Source organism: Triturus cristatus, chromosome 7 (genome assembly GCF_964204655.1).
Source record: "Triturus cristatus chromosome 7, aTriCri1.1, whole genome shotgun sequence".
Taxonomy (NCBI): Eukaryota; Metazoa; Chordata; class Amphibia; order Caudata; family Salamandridae; genus Triturus; species Triturus cristatus.
Window position 1 is genome coordinate 1593522460 of NC_140590.1, and position 18872 is coordinate 1593541331.

At 41.5% G+C, this 18872-nt stretch overlaps 1 protein-coding gene across 4 annotated transcripts in view; it reads left to right on the top strand.

Annotated features, from left to right (window-relative positions):
- Positions 1-18872, top strand: part of GNAS (GNAS complex locus) — an 812652-nt gene that overhangs the window by 476347 nt on the left and 317433 nt on the right. For 2 of the 4 annotated variants that reach the window (XM_085619449.1, XM_085619451.1), the window contains exons 2-3: positions 15195-15267; positions 17805-17849. In XM_085619449.1, coding sequence (XP_085475575.1) covers positions 15195-15267; positions 17805-17849 — 118 coding nt within the window. The remainder of the gene's footprint in view (positions 1-15194; positions 15268-17804; positions 17850-18872) is intronic. The other 2 variants (XM_085619450.1, XM_085619452.1) reach the window with 1 other exon arrangement.

Here is an 18872-nt window from a genome sequence, read left to right on the forward strand (position 1 = left end):
TTGAAAAACTAAAACGATGGCAGCATGAAGATCAGTTACTAAGTCAAGACAGTGAATGTAACGCAAAACAAGAACCCAGCAATTCTGAAGAGTTTAACCCTTTCCTAGGGAAAAAACATAACGTTTTTCGTAAAACCCTGTCCCACCAGGGTTACCCCTTGGTGGCATGCTTCATCATTGGGTCCATCCTGGTCTGATGCGGAATGGGGTGTGCTGGGACCTATGGATTACGCGGGAGCACTTTGAGTGACTATGCAATGACAAAAGAAGATTAATTTGGAGGGAGGAGTGGAGGTGGATGGTGAAGTCTTTTTAAAATACCTGGCTAGTAGGTTTGGTTCTTTATTCCGATCTCTAGTTGGTATGGTTAAAAGCAGGGGGGATTTATTAGGAAAGAAGGGGTAATCTACCCTGCATAGCCACTCAAAGTGCTCCTGTGTAATCCGTAGGTCGCAGCACGCCCGTTACGCAGCGGAAAGGGATGGACCCAATGATGAAGCATGTCACCAATGGGTAACCCTGGTGGGTTAGGGTTTTACGGAAAACTTTGTTTTTTCCTAGGAAAGGGTTAGACTCTTCAGAATTGCTGGGTGCTTGTTTTGTGTTATAAATCTGTTTTGTAGGATGCACTCGGCTCATTCCTCTCACTCCCTCTTTATTTATTTTTTGCGAAGACTGTGAATGTGCCAAGTTTTTAGTATTATTGGAACCAAAAATGATCCCACAAAAGCGTACATAAACGCACACTTACATAATCAATTTATTCACCTGTTTAATGAAAGGCCGTTCCAGGAGCCAAGTGACAAAAGTACTCTGCACCCAAATTGGATCGCACAGTGCTTAAAGCAAGTACCGGCTATGTGCGAAGCTAGAAACCTATGGCCTTTGGGATCCCAGTAGTTAGTGTTAAAATTCAAAAGACACAATGTTAGAAATTTGAAGAGGTGTTTATTCCTGGTTAAAAATTCTTTGATGGTTAAGGCGTTTTAACCGTAGGTGATTGAAAGGGCCATCATCAGAAAAATATATTTAGGCCAGAACGTGCGGATTTCCATTGGAAATAATACCATTCACCGATGAGGACAAACAGTATAAATTAGGGTGTACCAAAGGATTAAAAAAAGCTATTATTTTTTAAAAAAAAGGGATTTTGCAGTAGGGGCCCGCTGCCGACTGCTACTGGTTGAGATAAGGAAGGAGTAATTCACCTGCTGCCCATAAGGATGGATTCACCTTTTGGTTTGCGGGTAATGAGTGAATTGTTCAGCCTGCTGTTCGTGACTGAGTGCTTTGGAGGAGGCATACATTGACCTGTTGTTTCTGAGTAAGTACAGTGGTGCTTTTCTGCTTGTGGTGAGACCCGCTTGTATAATGGGAACCTGCTGGGGATGGTGTCATGGCGGTGGTCCAGTTCTCCTGGATAGACTTTTTATAATCTGAGACGGTGACTCCAGCCCCTGCTGGGTGGAAGGGATTGTGTGGCCTTGACATATACTATAGGTATTTGTTGGGGCATTGGACAGTTTTGATTTACCTGTTATTTGAAGGAAAAGGGAGTAAGAACTGCTGGGGAAAAACTATTGGTGAAGCAGGGGCCTCGTAGAGGCAAATAGAAAGGATACATAGTCTCTACCTCTTCTTAGTAGATGCCAGTTGAGGGGACATGAACACTGCTTTTTGGTGAGGCTTGGGCCAGTTCTAGAAGGGACACCACAGTTTGCTGCTAGTTTGTTAGGGCTGTCTTGAGAGGAGCGTTTTTTTATTTTTTTTTTTGCTTGGTAAGGCCATGCCTCGAGGGGAGTGCACACTATTTGCAACCGCTGTATCAGCAGCAAGCGTATGTCACACAAGCATGCTCCTGCTTAATTTGCTTTTCCATGGTAAAGGGTAAATAATGTTGGCTGCTGCTTGTTAGGGGTGAACAATGTGAGCGATGAATCTGATGGGTGGCTCAAATAGGAGATGATTGGTGAATCCATTGGGGTTAATGCTGCCTAATATGGGTAAGATTTGAAATAGCTAGAACTGTAAATGTGTGGGTTATATTCTACAGGTGGAAGAAAGCCCATGTTGGTTCATGAGAACACCGTCTAAATCAGTGGCAGACGTGTGAACAGTGAATAGAGAGGACTCCTATTGTCTTGTTTCCTTGGTTAAAAGTTAGGTGAGATGTGCAGTGGGGCTTGTTGATGGCCACATCCCGAAATTTGGAATGTACTTGGAGCTTGTTCCTGCCATAGTTTGTGCAGTGCGTTCTGCCTCAAGAGATGACCCTCGGTTAACCATTGCTTATTGATGTTTGTGTCCCATGGCTGGGATATTAACTAATTGGAAGAGGGAGAAACACTTAAACCGTCAGCTGCCGTAGATAACATAATATTCCTGAGATGGACAGGAGAAGTGGCAATAGAACTCCAATAGGTGTTTAACAGATGAGCAAAGAGTGGAGGAATACAGCTACAAGTTGATGCTGGGTAGGGTCACACCTGCAAAAAAGAAGCAGAGAACTCTGGGTAGTTCCAAGTTTAGGTGGGGAGCAGCTCCTATATAGAGCACACTATAACACCAGCAGCGCACTAAATTTACTCACCTCAAATGTCTGGTTTTCTAGCAGATTTGTTAAGCATAGGATTACAGCTTTGGATTGGTATTTTACCAATCCAAAGCTGTAATACTGTGCCTGAAATGGTAAGTCTTTTGTCATTTCACAGCTCAGTATGGATGGCACTAGCTAATTCTATGCTTAAAGACTTCGTTGTATAAATGGCAAAATACTTTGTCTCTTCCTAGCTCGGTGTGGATGGCACTGTGCTAATACCATGCTTTAAAACTTTGTTAGAAAAGCAGACATTTGAGGGGAGCAAATTTAGTGTCGCTGGTGTTGTAGGGTGCTCTGTATAGAATCGGCTCTCCATCTAAACTTGGGACCTACCCAAAGTTCCCTACTTCTTTTTTGCATAATTTAGGCAGCACTCTAAACCTGAAAGGGATTTATGAAGTAGGGTCATAAATGCCACAAGGTGGAGCTGGGCCTTCTACTGCTTGAAAAGTCCTATGCCTTCATAGGCCTTTTTTTGTAGCTGAGAGGAAGATTGAAGATGACAGTGCCCTGATGGTTGTGGGGGGTCTTAACTGTGGAATGGATCAAGAGCAGGATTGCTATGAAGAGCACAGCCTGATGTTGAGATGCCTAAGATATGAAAAGGGTCTGAAAGTGGGCAGTGGTAGAGGGATGGAAAATAGGGTTTTAAGATTTCAAGTAAAACATTGTTGAGGTTATGTAGTTTAGAGGGAAACACTTCTCTTTACTTGTGGAAGCTTGTCTGTCTGTTAGGTGCAATCAAACTAACTGTCCAGTGAAGGTCCACAGTCAAATACTGAATGAGTGAAGTAGGATCTCACAATGACTCTTTTGACCTTCCTCTGCTGGTCTTGGCCTGTAGCTGAAGTAAGGCCCGCTAAGCATTTTACTGAACTCCAAAAACCCTGCCCACAGTTCTTTCAAGTAAATTGAAACAAACTTTTTAGTTAAAAACTGTATGTGCAGTTTAGAAAAGGACACAATTTAGAACAAGACACCAACACTATGCAACTTTGGACTCCTTTTAAGGCTTTCTTGGCTGTCTCATACTATGAATTTTTGTTGAACGTTTCCTTCAAGGAACCTCTTCTGATAGATTTACCTTCCAATTACTGAGAAAAAATGTGTTGCTTCCTATGGGTTATTGTAATAGCTTGCATCTTGCTGCCTTCCAATCAAGCATTTAAAGTGAAGGGCAAACAATCAAATTCCCAAGTTAAAATGGGACTACTAGGGGCTAACCAGTTGGGGTGAAATAGGACATCCTGCAAAACTCGGTCTGCCAAGTGGAACTGACTTTACTCTTCTGTCCTCACCAGCACCACATAAAATGAACATATATGTTTCCTTTCTGTACCAATGTCTGATAGGATTGCATTTTTTGAGATGCAATTTATGACCGTTTTATTTATAGCCATCCACTTTCAGTTTATTTTTTATTTATTTTTATCTTTGTGGGTGTAATCGTTAGATTTTTTCTGGTGTGGAAGATTCTACACCTTGTGTCCAAATCGCATATTTTCTCCATATTTTTTTTGTGTGTGTGATTACTACTACTCTGGATTTCTATATATTTTTTTTGTTTGTTGTAGTTATCCTATTTAGATACCCAAGCTACTCTTCTTAACCAGTTTGTAGATAGTGGTTTATTCTGTGGCATTAACTTCTTGATAATCTTTTGTTGTAGTAGTAAAATTAAATAAAACTAATTTATTTTTAGCTTTACTGAAGATGACATATTCTCTTTTTTTTGGTTCAATGCCCCCCAAAAATTAAATGGGGCTTACCTCTACTGTAATAGTGAAATATGTCTAAAAGTTTAAAACTTATTTCGTTCCAGGAAAGCTTGGGTTCTGGACAATTTACAAGCATGTCCTTATAGTCTACAGCTGGGGTCCCACATTTTCTGCATTCCACATCTTAGATTTTTTTCTAAATTCTACTTAACTTTTGTGGAGGCCAATAAATCATGTGGAGTGTAAAGAAAACGTTCATTTTGAATGCAACAGAATTGACAGTTGCATACAAAATGCTCAAAGATACTTGACATAAGTTTTTTCATATCTTGACTTGGCAAGCCTTCTTCCTGGATGGCGTATGGTAGTAGTGCGTTATACATTTTTGTCTCTTCTTTCTTGGTTGGTGAAATATTTCTCCATTCCAACTCTAAAGTTAGCGTGATTCTGATGGCTCCATTTTTCAATGACATGCCATGATTGTATCTGGATGTATTTGAATTTTGCTATGCTTCTGACTGTTTAAGCCAAAGTGCCCCAAGAAGAACGCCTTCCTGCATTTCAGAATGGGTGTAATAATCCTTACCTTTAAGCAAACATTAAATTACCTGCCGAAGCTCTAAAATATTATGTTCATACTTCTATGATTTTTTTTTGTTGTTTTGTTTGCTTTTGTGTATGTGTTTTTTGTTTTTTAAACATCCCCAACATTTGGAAGGCTACATGAAATTAGGCATTTGTGGGACAATGTGTAAGGGAGCTAATGGACTTGTGGTTGATGGGTTAATGAGATGTAAGGTTTGTATGAGAGGGAGACAGTGGAAAGCCAGTAGAGTGAGAAAATATTAGGAGAGTAAGATGGAAAAGGACAAGCTGAGGGTTTGTATCCAAGTGATATGTGGATCTGATTGGAGTCTTCTACAGCAGTGTCATTGCTACTTAGCATATCCAGGGAAGAGATGTAGGAGGGTTTTAGAAACTTTGTGATGTGCCGGTTAGTGCATTTTTCACTTTTGTTTTGGATGAGGCATTGGAGCTAGATACTTGTTGAGTAGCCATTGTAAAAAGACATTGAGAGGCTTGGTGGTTTGCACAGTGGTAAAATATTACCTGTTGATCCTGATATTAAGTTCAGGCTGAAAGGGAGAGATTAGCGATTAGTCTAAGAAGCAGCTGTCCATGGAGAGCCTGCAGCAAAACAATTCACCATGGTCTGAAGACAAACGTAGTATCTGCATATTGAGTAGGTTATGACGTAATTTAATTGAAGGCCCTTGGCAATTACACACCAAGTTGGTTTGTTGTTGTATATGATATGTAATGTATCGATTTTGAAAAACCAATACATAAAATAAATAAATAAAAATTGAGGGCCCTAATGAGAACTACCTGGGAAGCTTCAAAGTATGACTTAGTCGTTCAGTTTTCTGAGAGATACTACTACTGAGACAATTGGAGAAATCCAATTAGTGTCTTTCGAAATCTGTAGGAGAAAAACTGGTGTGTAGGACTAACTTGGAGGTAAGTCTAAAGGATATTGTTTTAATAGCATTTGGAGAAGGCTGCTTGTAATTAAAGTGGGAAGGGGCTCGATGGAATTGTATCGAGAAAGGGTGAGGGGTAAGGCGAGTCCTTTCCTGACAGTAGATTGAGTGGCAGGTCGAAAGTCTTGGTAGGCCCCAAAATACCTACAGGCTTTATCAAGTCTCCCTACGTAGAATGCAGTAGGAGTGTCCCTCCACCGTTCACACATCCGCAAAGCTCAAAAGCTGATATCCCAGGCTTTGGGTTTGTTTTCATCATGCACGCTTGGGTACTGCAGCTCTCTTGGCCTGTCTTTAGAAGAGTCTTGGGTCGGCAGTGTTTGCAGGATGGGGTGCATAGATGCAGCATGGATAAATACAGGAGCAATAGAGCCGCTGAGGAGCTCAACTGTTTGGGGACATGGACAGCAACATACTTGAATTCATAGTATTAATCTAAAGCAGGAAATCTCAGATGACCCCGCTTTAACCAGCGCGAAGGAGGCGTTGGAGCGGTTAGAGAAGACCATCAAGGAATTTGTGATAAACACACATGCAAATAAGTTTGATAAACTGTCCAAAGACATCAGACTTTACGACAACAAATAAACCTACCCGTACCTACAGGAGGATTACTTTAAACAAGACCAACAAGGCTGGTTCACCAGCAGAGGTAGGGGAGGATACAGAGGCAATCGGAGATTAACAACCTTTTCGGAATCCTCTGGATCAACAAAGTGAGGGAGACCAACCGGGCACCAGCTCCAGTTACTATTACCCGGATAATTGGTACTACCCCCAACCAGGAACCCCTCTTTTTTTTTTTTAAGAGGACGCCCAATGGCGACCCCCCCCCCCCCCCCAGAGGCAGGAGCACAAACTGGAACAGGGTCCAGCACGAGGCCCGCCCCAGCAAGGCCAGAGCTGGGACGGAGGGAGACAACGGGGGCAGAACCAGACGCAGAAACAGGTCAGGTTCCCCCAGGAACAACATGGAGAGATACAGACCAGGCGACGGGTATACAGATGGTAGCCAACCAGAAGAACCCAATTATCAACCTATCCACACGAGTTGACAGAGGATGAGATGTTGATCCTCAACAAAGGCCTATTATTCGTACCGACGACCTATCCCAACAGGTTCAACGTCCAGACAGAACTACATCGGTTCTTCAGGAAGATCCGCCTGAGGTACCATTTCAGGAATTCACCTTCCTTGCCTAAAACATCTCACACAGGACTGCGTGTCCCATCAACATTTACCCCTACTTCCCAGATGGTAACCCATCGAATTCTCACCTATGAAAGCATGGTCCTAAAGGAGGCTCTCAAGATCAGCTCATCCAAGAAGTATGTGAAACATAATGTGACGACTGCTGAACGTGCGGCGCTTGATGGCCTGAAAAACAACCACTCCATTGTGATAAAACCCGCCGACAAGGGCGGGGCGATTGTGGTTCAAGATGTGGATGCCTACAAAAGAGAAATCCACTCTCAACTGGATGACTGGGTGAGTTATGCAAAACTGCGGAGCAACCCGACAAGATCTGTACTATGATCTTAAGGCCTACTGAGAAGGGCAAGTAAATAGGGTTCCTTTCAGATCTGGAGTTCCAGTACCTAAACCAAAAACAGCCCCGTTTGCCAACTGTTTACACCTTACCCAAGGTCCATAAAAATCTGGAACAACTGCCCGGCCTGCCCATTGTCTCGGGCTGCGGTTTGGTCCTCGAACCTCTCTGCAAGTATGTGGATTTTTTCCTAAAGCCTTTAGCGGAAAGAACTGTATCCTATCTCCGCGACACAATGCAGGTGATCAACCTGGTGGATGACATGCCTTTTGACCCTGAATCACAAATTCTGGTCACAATGGATATCGTATCCCTTTATACGAGTATCCCCCAACGCCATGGCTTTGAGGTGATGAAAAAATCCTTGAATAAAAGAATCCTACCGGCATTCGTACCAACAGAATTTACTCTACAACTACTGGAAATTGCCATGACACAAAATTTCTTCTATTTTCAGGGGGACCATTATGTACAAACCAAAGGAGTTGCAATGGGGGCCAGTTTCGCCCCGGATCTGGCAATCCTATCCGTGGATGACTATGAAGAACAATTTATTTATAATGACTTTAACCCTTACAGACATCAGGTCACATACTGGAAGCGCTATATAGACGATGTTTTCATAATTTGGCCCGGGAACAACTCTGAACTTCTCTCTTTCTTTGGTTGGTTAAACGAAAGGTCCACTGACATTCAGTTTACAATCCACATGGATAGAGGGAGCATTGAGTTTTTGGATATATCTAAAAAAAGCTGCCAACCGCTGCCTGTACACTACGCTGCCCGCCAAGCTCTTCAAAGATCTTAAATCCTCCATTCTCCCACTCTGGTCTAAGACTGTCCATGAATCTCTCTTGCAAGGCTTGATTCCTGATTGCCTCAAGATAGGTCAAGTCACCCCCATCCCAAAGAGGCCAAATGCAGACTTTTAAAAAATATATATTTTGTATTATTTAACAAACAAAAACAAACATCCGCAGTTGCATGACCATACAGGAGGAACAGACCAATGGGCATCCGCGGTACAGAAGGCAATACACAAATTACAATTGTGCATGGTGGAAGGTCTAGGGCGAGGGGGGGATCGTCACAGGTAGGGGTAAAGGGGGGCTGACAAATATCTCCACGGTATGAGTTCCACAAGCCCCACACACAAGACCATTTTTGGGGACATCCACGTGATACATATACAGTCTTCTCTCTGAATATTGCCCAATCCATGTCTTTTTCCCACTCCCGTGCCGTGGGCGGATCCGATGCTCCCCACCGTTGAGCAATATTCCTCTTGGCAAACATTAGCCCCAGAGTTATCCACTGCGTCAAGCAGACATTAAAGTCAGTCGGCTCCCAAATGTTCAGGAGACATCTACGGGCCTCCACTCGAAGCTGCGCTGACAGAGCAGTATTGATAATGTCATGAATGGCATGGCATGCCAGTAGGGTTGGATCCATGCACATTCCTAGAGTATATGGAAAACGGTCCCCAGCTGACCATAACCGCGCCTGCAGGCTCCCTCTTCTGCCCTTCCCATGCACACCAGTTGGGGCCCTGTTACATCGACACGGTGAAGGAGTTTTAATTGGACGAGACGGAGACAAGCTTATATTGCTACAACCCTGGGAGAGGAGACTGCCTCCTGCCATTCCTCATCATCCATTTATATGCCACCCCTGGTCCACTTCTCTCGAAGCGCCAGGAGGGGATCCAAGACGTTATTTACCAGTTTAAAAAATATATATATCAGAGAGATAGTGCTGTCAGGGAAATGGTCATCTAGTACCCTATCTTCCAGTGGGGAGGATTCCGGCCGCATGGTGCCGGGCAATAAATGTGTGCGAAGTGTGTGTCGAACCTGTATGTATCGGAAGCGCTCCGATTCGGCCAGGCTATATTGCTGCTGTAGCGATGCAAAAGACTTAATATCAGATTTATCCCACAAATCCCCTATGCATGCAATACCTATGAGATCCCATTTGTCAAATCCCTTACTCTTCCACCAAATGCAGACTTGACTGATCCAAGCAACTTCAGACCCATTTCTAATGTCATGACTTTAGCCAAACTAAATGCGTACACACACACTTCTGTAATCACATCGAACAGTTTCAAATCCTTGACCAATAACAATCAGGCTTCAGATCTGGACACAGTACTGAAACTGTTCTGATACACATTGATGACGCCCTGAGACTACTTGATCAGAATGAAAGTTGCCGACTTATACTTCTTGATCTTTCCCTGGCGTTTGGCACGGTTAAACATGACAACTTGATTGAGTCGTACCTACATAATGGAACACAGAGAATCAAAGCCAACCATTCCTTTTCTAACAGTACACCGGTCTCAAAGTGCCTCAAGGATCTGCACTATCACCCACTCTCTTCAACTTATTCATGGAACCTCTCACTGAAATTCTGAACGGCTTGAACATACATTATCACATGTACGCAAACGATATTCAATTGTACATGGAAATTTCTTCACCGGATGATTATCAAAACTCTTTAATCTGCACTTGTGAATACTCAACATTGGTTAACTCACAATCACCTTGTGCTAAATACACTCACAACAGACCTCCCCCTGATTGCCTCCCTCAATCATTCTACTCCCATTCAAGACTGGCTCAAACAACTGATGGCCCTCAATTGCGCTCCGCATGTTGTTGACTCCACCAGATCATTAGGCAAAACTCTGGACAAACACTTGAACATGCAAGAACACATCAGTGCATCAACTAGAGGAGCCAATCACCAACTTAACACTTTAAGAAAAATCAATCCATTTCTGCTTCCTGACGACATGCAGCCGGCAGTCCAATCCCTAGTTATCCCCTGCTTAGATTACAGAATTGTGACCTTGGCAGGGCTTCCCAAAACTAGACTGGCCCCTTTAAGGGCTACTCTGATCTCTGCTGCCAGACTCATCGCAGGTTCAAGAAAACGTGATTACATCACTCCAGACCTAATTCAACCCAAGTGGCTCTCTTTTGAAGCAAGGATTCAGTTCAAGATAGCTTGCTTGACTCACAAAGCGGTTCATTATACACTCCAGTTTATCTATCACAAAAACTTGAAACTATCCGGCTTGAATCGAGCCCTAAGAAGCTCTAATACTCTATTGTGGAAAGCACAAAAATTCAAAAAGAAGAGAACATAACCGAGCCTTCTCCAGGCTTGCTCCAAGTTTATGGAACGCTCTTCCTCCCGAAATCAGAACTAACCCTCCGTTTGCCACATCAAAAAAATACGTCAGTGTTGCTACTAGCTAACAGCAACAATTGACCTGAAGCCACGCAAACTAACTTTTACTTCTTGTTTACAGCAGTAATTTTAACATTCAGCTATTCAATTTGTGCTGCCTCATACCTTATATGATGTGGGGGGTTCTTGTTTTGCGCTCTGCCTACCTGATTACCACATGTTTAGTATTTATTCCTTTTCCTGTTTATCTTGCATGCTTTTTTGTACAGCGCTCTGATACCCTGACAGGTCATGTTCATGCTATATAAAATCTTTCAAAAAATAAGTACTTTAAAATCCAGCATGTGTGAACAATGCCCTGAATTAATCGTCTTGGAGTTTCTCTGTTTTCACTAAAAATAGTCCCTTAAGGTTTCAGTGAGCAAAGTGCTATCACAATTTGAATGAAACAAGACTGAAAATGCCTCTGATGGTATCAGGCCTGTTGCTGCTCCTTTGTTTTCAGAGCAGGCTGTCACCATTTTGGAATGGCAAATACCCAGCTTGGAAGCTGAGAATAAGCCTCCACCGACACTGTAATTGATGAGTGTCTGGGTGAGCAACTTCCACGCCAGTGGCTCAGCATATAGGAAGTCCCAGTCATGCCTTAACGGCACAACTGTGCTTGAAATGCTTTGGATTGTGTAATGTGTTTTTTTTTTTTTTAACTTTCAAAGTAAAAAAAAAACACAAACACACTTTAAGTCTGTTGTGTCAGAATTATGAGATGGAATTGACCACCTCGGCTTAGATTTTCTCATAGTACTGCTCTGTTTACATGTGATCCTTGCTCTGGTTCAACGGTGCATCTGATGTACTAAATTCATGTCAACCTATATGATTACTCTATTCCTTTTTGTCCCGTTCTCTTGCTTACTAACTCTCCCACATGATTTTATTTTTAATCCCCTCAAGGATTTCTAGTTTCTACTTCGACCAATCACTCTACTCTTACTTTGCATTAGCCCCTATCGCGCTGCTCTTGATTCACAAAGATGTTATAATAATATTTATGAAGTGAGCATGTTATTTGTCCTTTGTCAGCTGCTGATTCTGTTTCAGCTCATTCTCCAACCTGTTGTTGGGAAGAGAGCTTCTGAACTTGTTTGGTTATGTGCAAGGCATGCAAATACCATGTGGTCTTGCTGCCATATATAAAAATGCACATAAAATATTCACTTTAGTTCTTGTACTAGTGAGTGGTTTAGTCTCCTTGTTATTAGCTCTCCTAGCTGTGTGTAAATGTGGTCTCTTAATGCATCATCAATTCTTGTAGACCTTGTTTTCTTGACATAATTTAGTCCCTGCCTCTCTGGTGGGGATTTTATTTCCAGACTGGCATATTCATTCTGCATGTGAGTACTGACCCTTCATGTTCGAAGGTTGTACTTTTCTTTCCCTATGAAAACTGGATCACTAATTACATGATTTCATGCGATTTTCAACTGTCTGCCAATTTTCTATTTCTCGCAAAGGCCCTGTAAGCCTATTTATAAACCATCTATTGTCCAGGTTAAGTTGGAAGGCCTTGTATTCCAGAATATTATCTCAAGTTCCTCAACTCTGGATAGAACTGGTTACCTATTTGGGCAGTGCGTCTAGTGCAGTGTATCTGGATCTGTTTTCGGCAATGAATCTCTGAAATTTACATGCCACGTCTGAAATGGTTCTGTAAAATTTATATAAACAGCGGCGTTCCGCCACCTTTATCTTTTGTGTTTCTCTTACTCAGTCATTTCTTTTTGCCCATGGAAGGCCTAGTGTGACATTTCTTTTCCTTCTGTGGTACATGGTTTTATTTGCATGTCTCGGGCAAAATTTGAGTACCTATGTTATGTTGCAGTCTAGTTTACAACTTTATTCTATATTACCTTTACAGTTGTAATATTGAAAGATCTAAAACTGAGAGGTTATCCCTGAAAATGAAGAAGTACATATTTTAACTTATCCCCTCGTTGGTTTTCGGACAATATTTTTGGATCTTGGAGTGGTTGGTTTCAAAAGTGATGAGGGGGAGTTTCTTTTTGGATTCCAGATTGGATAATGCAGTTCCGAAATTGTAGTTGATTTCCCACATTTGCCTTTTATGAGTGTGCAGAATTACCCTGATGGCTTCCTTAATATTGGTCTCCTGTTAGTGTAATGATTGCCTGATCGGCGCAAAGCAGCTGTGATTACTACTGTGGCCTTAATAACATACATTTATGGCACTTTCTCAAAATAATTTTTGGGTAATAAATCTGGTGGAGAGTGGGTCCAGAGAGAATCTTTATTATGGGGAGGTTCTGGAAGGTCAAAATGCCTCGAAGTATTGAATATGAGCTGTCTTCAAGACCTGGAGAGCAAGGGTGCTGGGTTGATTTTATAGTAAGAAGGCATTGAAGGAGAGTTCAGAGAAAGGCATAGTCTCATAGCCAGAGCATGTAAGACTTCCGTTTTTAATCTGGTAGAAATTTAGTCTGTTGACCACACTTAACATACAGAAATCACAGCTATTCAACTTGCTTACTGCCCCTTATTAATGCTTTACACAGGGCAGCACTCTGCTCCGAACCCAAAGTTAGTGGTTGCTTTAGTTTTTATTGGTTATTGTTTGCAGAAGCCTTGTGCTTTCAAGAAAACCATTCCAAGCATTTAGTGCAGTTTCTTTGTTGGCATGTGATTTCCTATAGATAGCTGGGAGATTAATAGATGAGTTGCAAGAGACTAGGTATTGTTAGGTTGTAAGGGTAAGGCTTTCAAAGAAAGTGTTTTTTTTTTATTATCACATTTTAGTAGTGGGTAGGGGCACCTTTTTTATCTTGAGATTTCAGCCTTCTCCTCCCCCCCCCCCCCTCAGGCATGTTGGGATGCCGCACCACCAGGTTTACAAAACTCGAATTACCTGTTGCATAAAATGTGAAGACCGTGTTGTTTTTAAAGTCCTCATGTTTTAAGCTACAGAAAGTGGCAAATCTCATTTGTGGTATTTTCATGCTGTGCGTGCGTGCGTGCATGTAGGTGAGGAAGACTAGGTCAGCCTTACAGCGGAAACCATACGAAGTAGTCTAAACATAAATTTGCCAGCTTTAGCCTTCGTTCAAATACCACGGCCCCCTGACACCGAGCATACGAGGATTGCCGAGCGACAGACATTTGAGGGGACATTTTCTCTTTCATAATTAAATAGGAATTTCTGTGTACTCTTCTTGAGAGGCTGCAGACCATCCCAGACAACGCTTTACATGGAAATATAGAAGTGCTGGTACTCACTATTCAGAGGCCAATTTCCGGAGAGGTGCCGCCATTACAGAGGTACTGAGAACGGCAGCAAATCTCCCTTCCAAATTAAAGAGTTGTGGGTACTCTGTACCTTACCAGTTACCGTATTTAGCCCAGGGTTGGTTTGTCCGCACTGCTGGCACAGTTATCGTGACTGACATCACCGTCGTTGGTGTGACGTCAGTCTCGTGTTGGCGCGCGCTCTAAAGTCACTCTAGTTCGCGGCCGTTGGCGTTCTTGCATGAAGAAGGAAGGGAAAGACGTGAGTAGGAGAAAAGATTACAGAAATTAAGACTTTGTTCAGGCATCCGGCAAGCTATTAAAATGCCATTGTTGTAACAGCCATGTACAGAAATTATTTACAAACCGTTTAAAAATGAGGAATATTTATTACGGATAGGGCGCATATCTGGTATTCGATCACATCGTTATTTATTGTCTGTGTGTTATTTTTATTCTTAATCGAAAACGATGCTACTTTGAATTAAAGGCCTTAGTGCAGATGCAAAAAAAAACCTAAAACGTGCAACTCGCCTACACTGTAGCTGTGTCCATGTTGACGTAACGCCGTTTCACTTCCAGGGGCCTCGCCTGTATTACCCCATCTCATTTTGTTTTTTTAGTATGTTCTGACATTGTTACGCGAGTGGCAGTGCCGAACACATTTCTTCTTTAAAACAGAACGTCCAAAATGGAAGTGTGCACAACGAGTGATCCGCTGGAAAGCGAGGCCTGGCTCCCTACCCAGTGAGTGCTGCATTTACTACCGCATTTCTGCCATAGCTGAAGGTCTGGTTCCTCCTCGCAGGGAGGAGCTCTCAGTCCAGCAGTCACTCCTTCCGCCTTGGCTTTCCCTATAATGTGTCCTGCTTTTCGTTCCAAGAAAAGCGATCTTAGTGAAAAGCGGTAGGCCAGCGTAGGTGCAAACGTGATGTGTGCTGCAGACTTAGCTGCGCTGATGAAGAGACGCTTCAGTGGCCATTTGTAAATGAAATGTCTGCAGTTAATACTTCAGCTGGTTCGAGTAGTGTGTTTTATTTTTTGTAATGCTTGGAAGAGCAACATTTATTTAAACTGTTCTTTAGAAATGGTACCCTTGTAGGTGTTTGCTGCTTCTTTGCAGATTGCCATGCAAGTGGGTGTGCGTGTTTGAGTTAACTTTAAGGTAGATTGCATTCAACTATTCCACAGTGAATTAGGAAAAGTGAATTGGAATAAACGACTTGATCATTCATTCCCTTTCCACGTTTTCTGAAAAATTCTTGCTTTTATTTTTTAGGTGCTGGCGAATCTGGAAAAAGCACAATTGTAAAACAGATGAGAATTTTGCATGTCAATGGCTTTAATGCTGAGTAAGTATATTCTTATTCCTTAGTTTTGCCTGATGTATATAACCTAAGTAAAGTTCTATGCCAACTTGTTGAAATTTCTAACCCAAACAAACTAAGGTTGATGTCCTCTAAACCTGTTCCAACTTTTCTCTTCTGCTTTTGCAAAATTCGGAGCTGGTGAATTTTGGTCGTTTTTTATTTTGAAAATTCACAAACCTGTTTTCACAGTACGGTGGTTTTATTTTTCTTCAATGTAGACATTTGTAGAAAAATAAATATCCAAAATCATCTTCGTTATTGAAGAGTTGATGGAAGCGCACAAAAGTGGCTGTATTTTGGTTCCTCGATGATTCTGATGTCACAGTGAACGATAGGCTTTTTGTGGTTCATTTGCCACCAGTCTGGTTATTCCCAACAAGAGACCTCCTATAGCAAGACATAGTTTGAAGAGTGTAAAACCGTACACACTTCTGAGTTCTAAATCATTATTTATATACACAGGTGCTTTGAGGAACTATAGCGCATTGAGTAACATCATATTGACTCAGTGTATATAGCTTCTTTCATTTTAATAGCTTTGTAGTGGAGGCAAAGTGCTAATGCAGAGTCAGAGTTCTACTTCTAACGCACAGTTTAGAAGTTTTTTTTTCTCTGTCGGTTACACACTAGTGGATGGGGGTTCATACGATTAAAGAACGCATATTTTTCTCATCATGTGGTGTGTTGCTTGATTGTTTTACATTGTCCAAGGGGAGTTGAGCTCCTTTACACAACTGTTGCGGAAAACATTTGTCAATGAAACATTGAAAAAAATAAAAGCTGCAAAGTACACCACTTCACACCAGTATTATGTGTGTTGGTGAAACTGTACATCAAGCGGAACGCTTGGAGTACTCGCCATGCTCAGGATAACTGCTAAGTCGAGCTGTGTACGGGAGTGCTTCTTCCTTTCTGTATTGGCCCCATACTTTGACTTGTCAAAGCTACACTCCTGCATCTGACTGCAAAAACACATGAGCAAGTTTGGTGTTGTCCAATGTATAAGCTCTTTAGTGGACCGTGACTAGTAGTGTCAGACAACATATGAGACAGTCTTATTCATTAGGAGTCTATCTTATATACTTAGAATTTACACAATTGGGCTTTGGGTTACGCAGTATCCGCCACTGTTTTGTATTGGGAGAGTTTAACATATTTGTTTTATGACAAAGTAAAGTGTTGAGTTTCTTTTGAAAACAATACAAATGACAGCAAGACCATTTGGTGTCTCTGCATGTTTCATTATTGTAGAGCTAATTGTTTAGTTAGAGTTGGAATTTGGCAAAATGCACAATGGGCACGCTCTTTTGGAATCCATAATGAAATTTGGGAAAATAGGTGTGTTTGACCATTGTGCCATAGTTTATCGGGCAAACCGAAGTGCAGCGTGAAATGCGTCATTATTAATGTACTACAACTTGGGCACTGAGCATAGGAGCTCTTTGAAAATTTACCTTAGTTGTCTAGTGTTGAGGTCCGAGGTGTCGATGAATTTGAAGTTTATGTGAGAAAATTGAACAGATGATACCACCCTAAAGTAAGCTCAGTTTTTTAGCAAGACTGTAGACCAAGCTCACATGTTGATGGGAATGATAACTTTAAGCATCCACTTACAAAAGCCGGGCAACAACAAATCACTTAAGCACAATTAAAGGTATTTCATCTTAGTTTCAGGTTTAACAGATTTCATCAATTTCAAATCAACCAAAACTAAGATGAAGAAATTGTAACTTGGTTTTCCACAATATAGTTGATGGTCATGGGCTTTGTTTGATACTGTAACTAAAGTTGATCAAAGTGCTTTGTGCTCAGTTTTTACACTGCTTTTAAAAACTTAAAATACAATTCAAATTCAAGATTTTCTTTAAAATCCCCCTTAAAACAATCAAATGTAAGACCTTGTTTCCATACGGGTTGCATATTTAATTGCTGCAACAAATACCTTTTTTCTTCAAGCCAAGCGGTTGCTTGCCCAACGATGGTAATCCAGTTCCTGTCTCAATATTTGTCTGAACAACCCTTTTCTGTTGTGGTAATTGGAAACAAAATCTAAGAATAAAAGACTTCACCATAAGAGAGTGTTCCTGCAGATTGAATTGTAAGCAAGTTTCCTCTTGTTTGGCTAAGCATGGGTCACCGAACATTGATCTGAACAGGTTACATTGGAACCTATTCAGCAGGACATCAACAAATTAGGGAAATGCTTCAAGGCCCTGTGTCCGCAGAAATAGAACTCTAATTGCTTCTGTTAATGGAATTATAGAAGACCCGGCGAGATTTCTTCACAGCTTTCGCATGTGTTTGCGTTGAAATCTTATTTTTCATAACAACCAGATGTTGTTTAAGTATGCCTTGGGCTTAGTGTATGAAGGCCATTTAGCGATGGTGAAGATCAAAAAGAGGAAAGTGGAATTTTGCTGACATAGCCTTGATGGTGCGAGAGTGCATGGAGTACTGTAATATTGACAATGTTTATAAGACGAGAACGTCTTCCATGGTTTGTCATCATTTACCCACAGATACCTGGGCGAAAAGTGCGGTGGACAGAGTGTGACTTCACTCAGGTGAGAATATCACTCTTTACATTCTGGTGGTGGTGGATATGTCTTCAAAGTTACATAGGTGTCATGAGTCAGAGACATAATCTCCGGTACAGCGGTAAAGTTTCTTGAAGTCCGTTTTAGCCAAGAAGGTTGTCCCACCAAAATGTTATTGCACGGTTGAGATCCGTTTACCTTTGGAGAAATTGAACATATTTTGAAGGTGTATGGGATGGCTCAAGAAAAGTGTTATGCCATTCTGAATCTAATGGATAACGGAGTGGTTCAAAAGGGCAATTAAAGTATACAAGTGGAACGACGTAAGAAAAATTGCTAGAGTATTGGAAATCGGTAAAATGAAAACTGATAAAAAGGATTGATGGGTCGAAATTTATGAACCCCTGAAAATGATCTAATTGTCAAAGAATGCAGTGATTACACGAGATAGGAGAACATAGAATGTGAATTGGATGATAAAGTGGAGGGCTGTTAAAGTGTGTCATTTGCTAAGATGTTCACGCCAGGGTGTACACTAATGAGTGCAAGGAGTCAAGGAATAGTGGTGGAGAGAACAAGGCCTCAACAGGAAAAAGAAATCGCAAAAGCCTGAACATCAAAACAAAAATAAATCTGGAAATATGTTCTCCAGTAGTACTGTTCTTTTCTTACATGGCTTGATTGCTCTCAATCTAATTGGAGAGCACATCTTATAGTTTCGATGTGTTGCTCATGTTTATTATCTCTATACCTAGTTATTGTTTAACTTTATACTCGTCCCTCTTGCTTGCTTTTTGGACATATACCTTATTTATATTTGTCACTTTTTTGTGTGTTTATGGAAAGGAAGATGTGTGAAATTGCCCTCTTGGTTGAATCATTTGGTAGTACGGATCTAATACGCACTCAAACTAGATTAGAGGTTCTGTGTTCTGGTAACATGGCAAAACTTGCCACTGGGCTGCAAGTATTTAGATTTGTGGAACTTTACCATTTGTGTTAGTGGTGCATGTACACTAAATGCATATAGGTCTCTTGGTGAAGAATTAA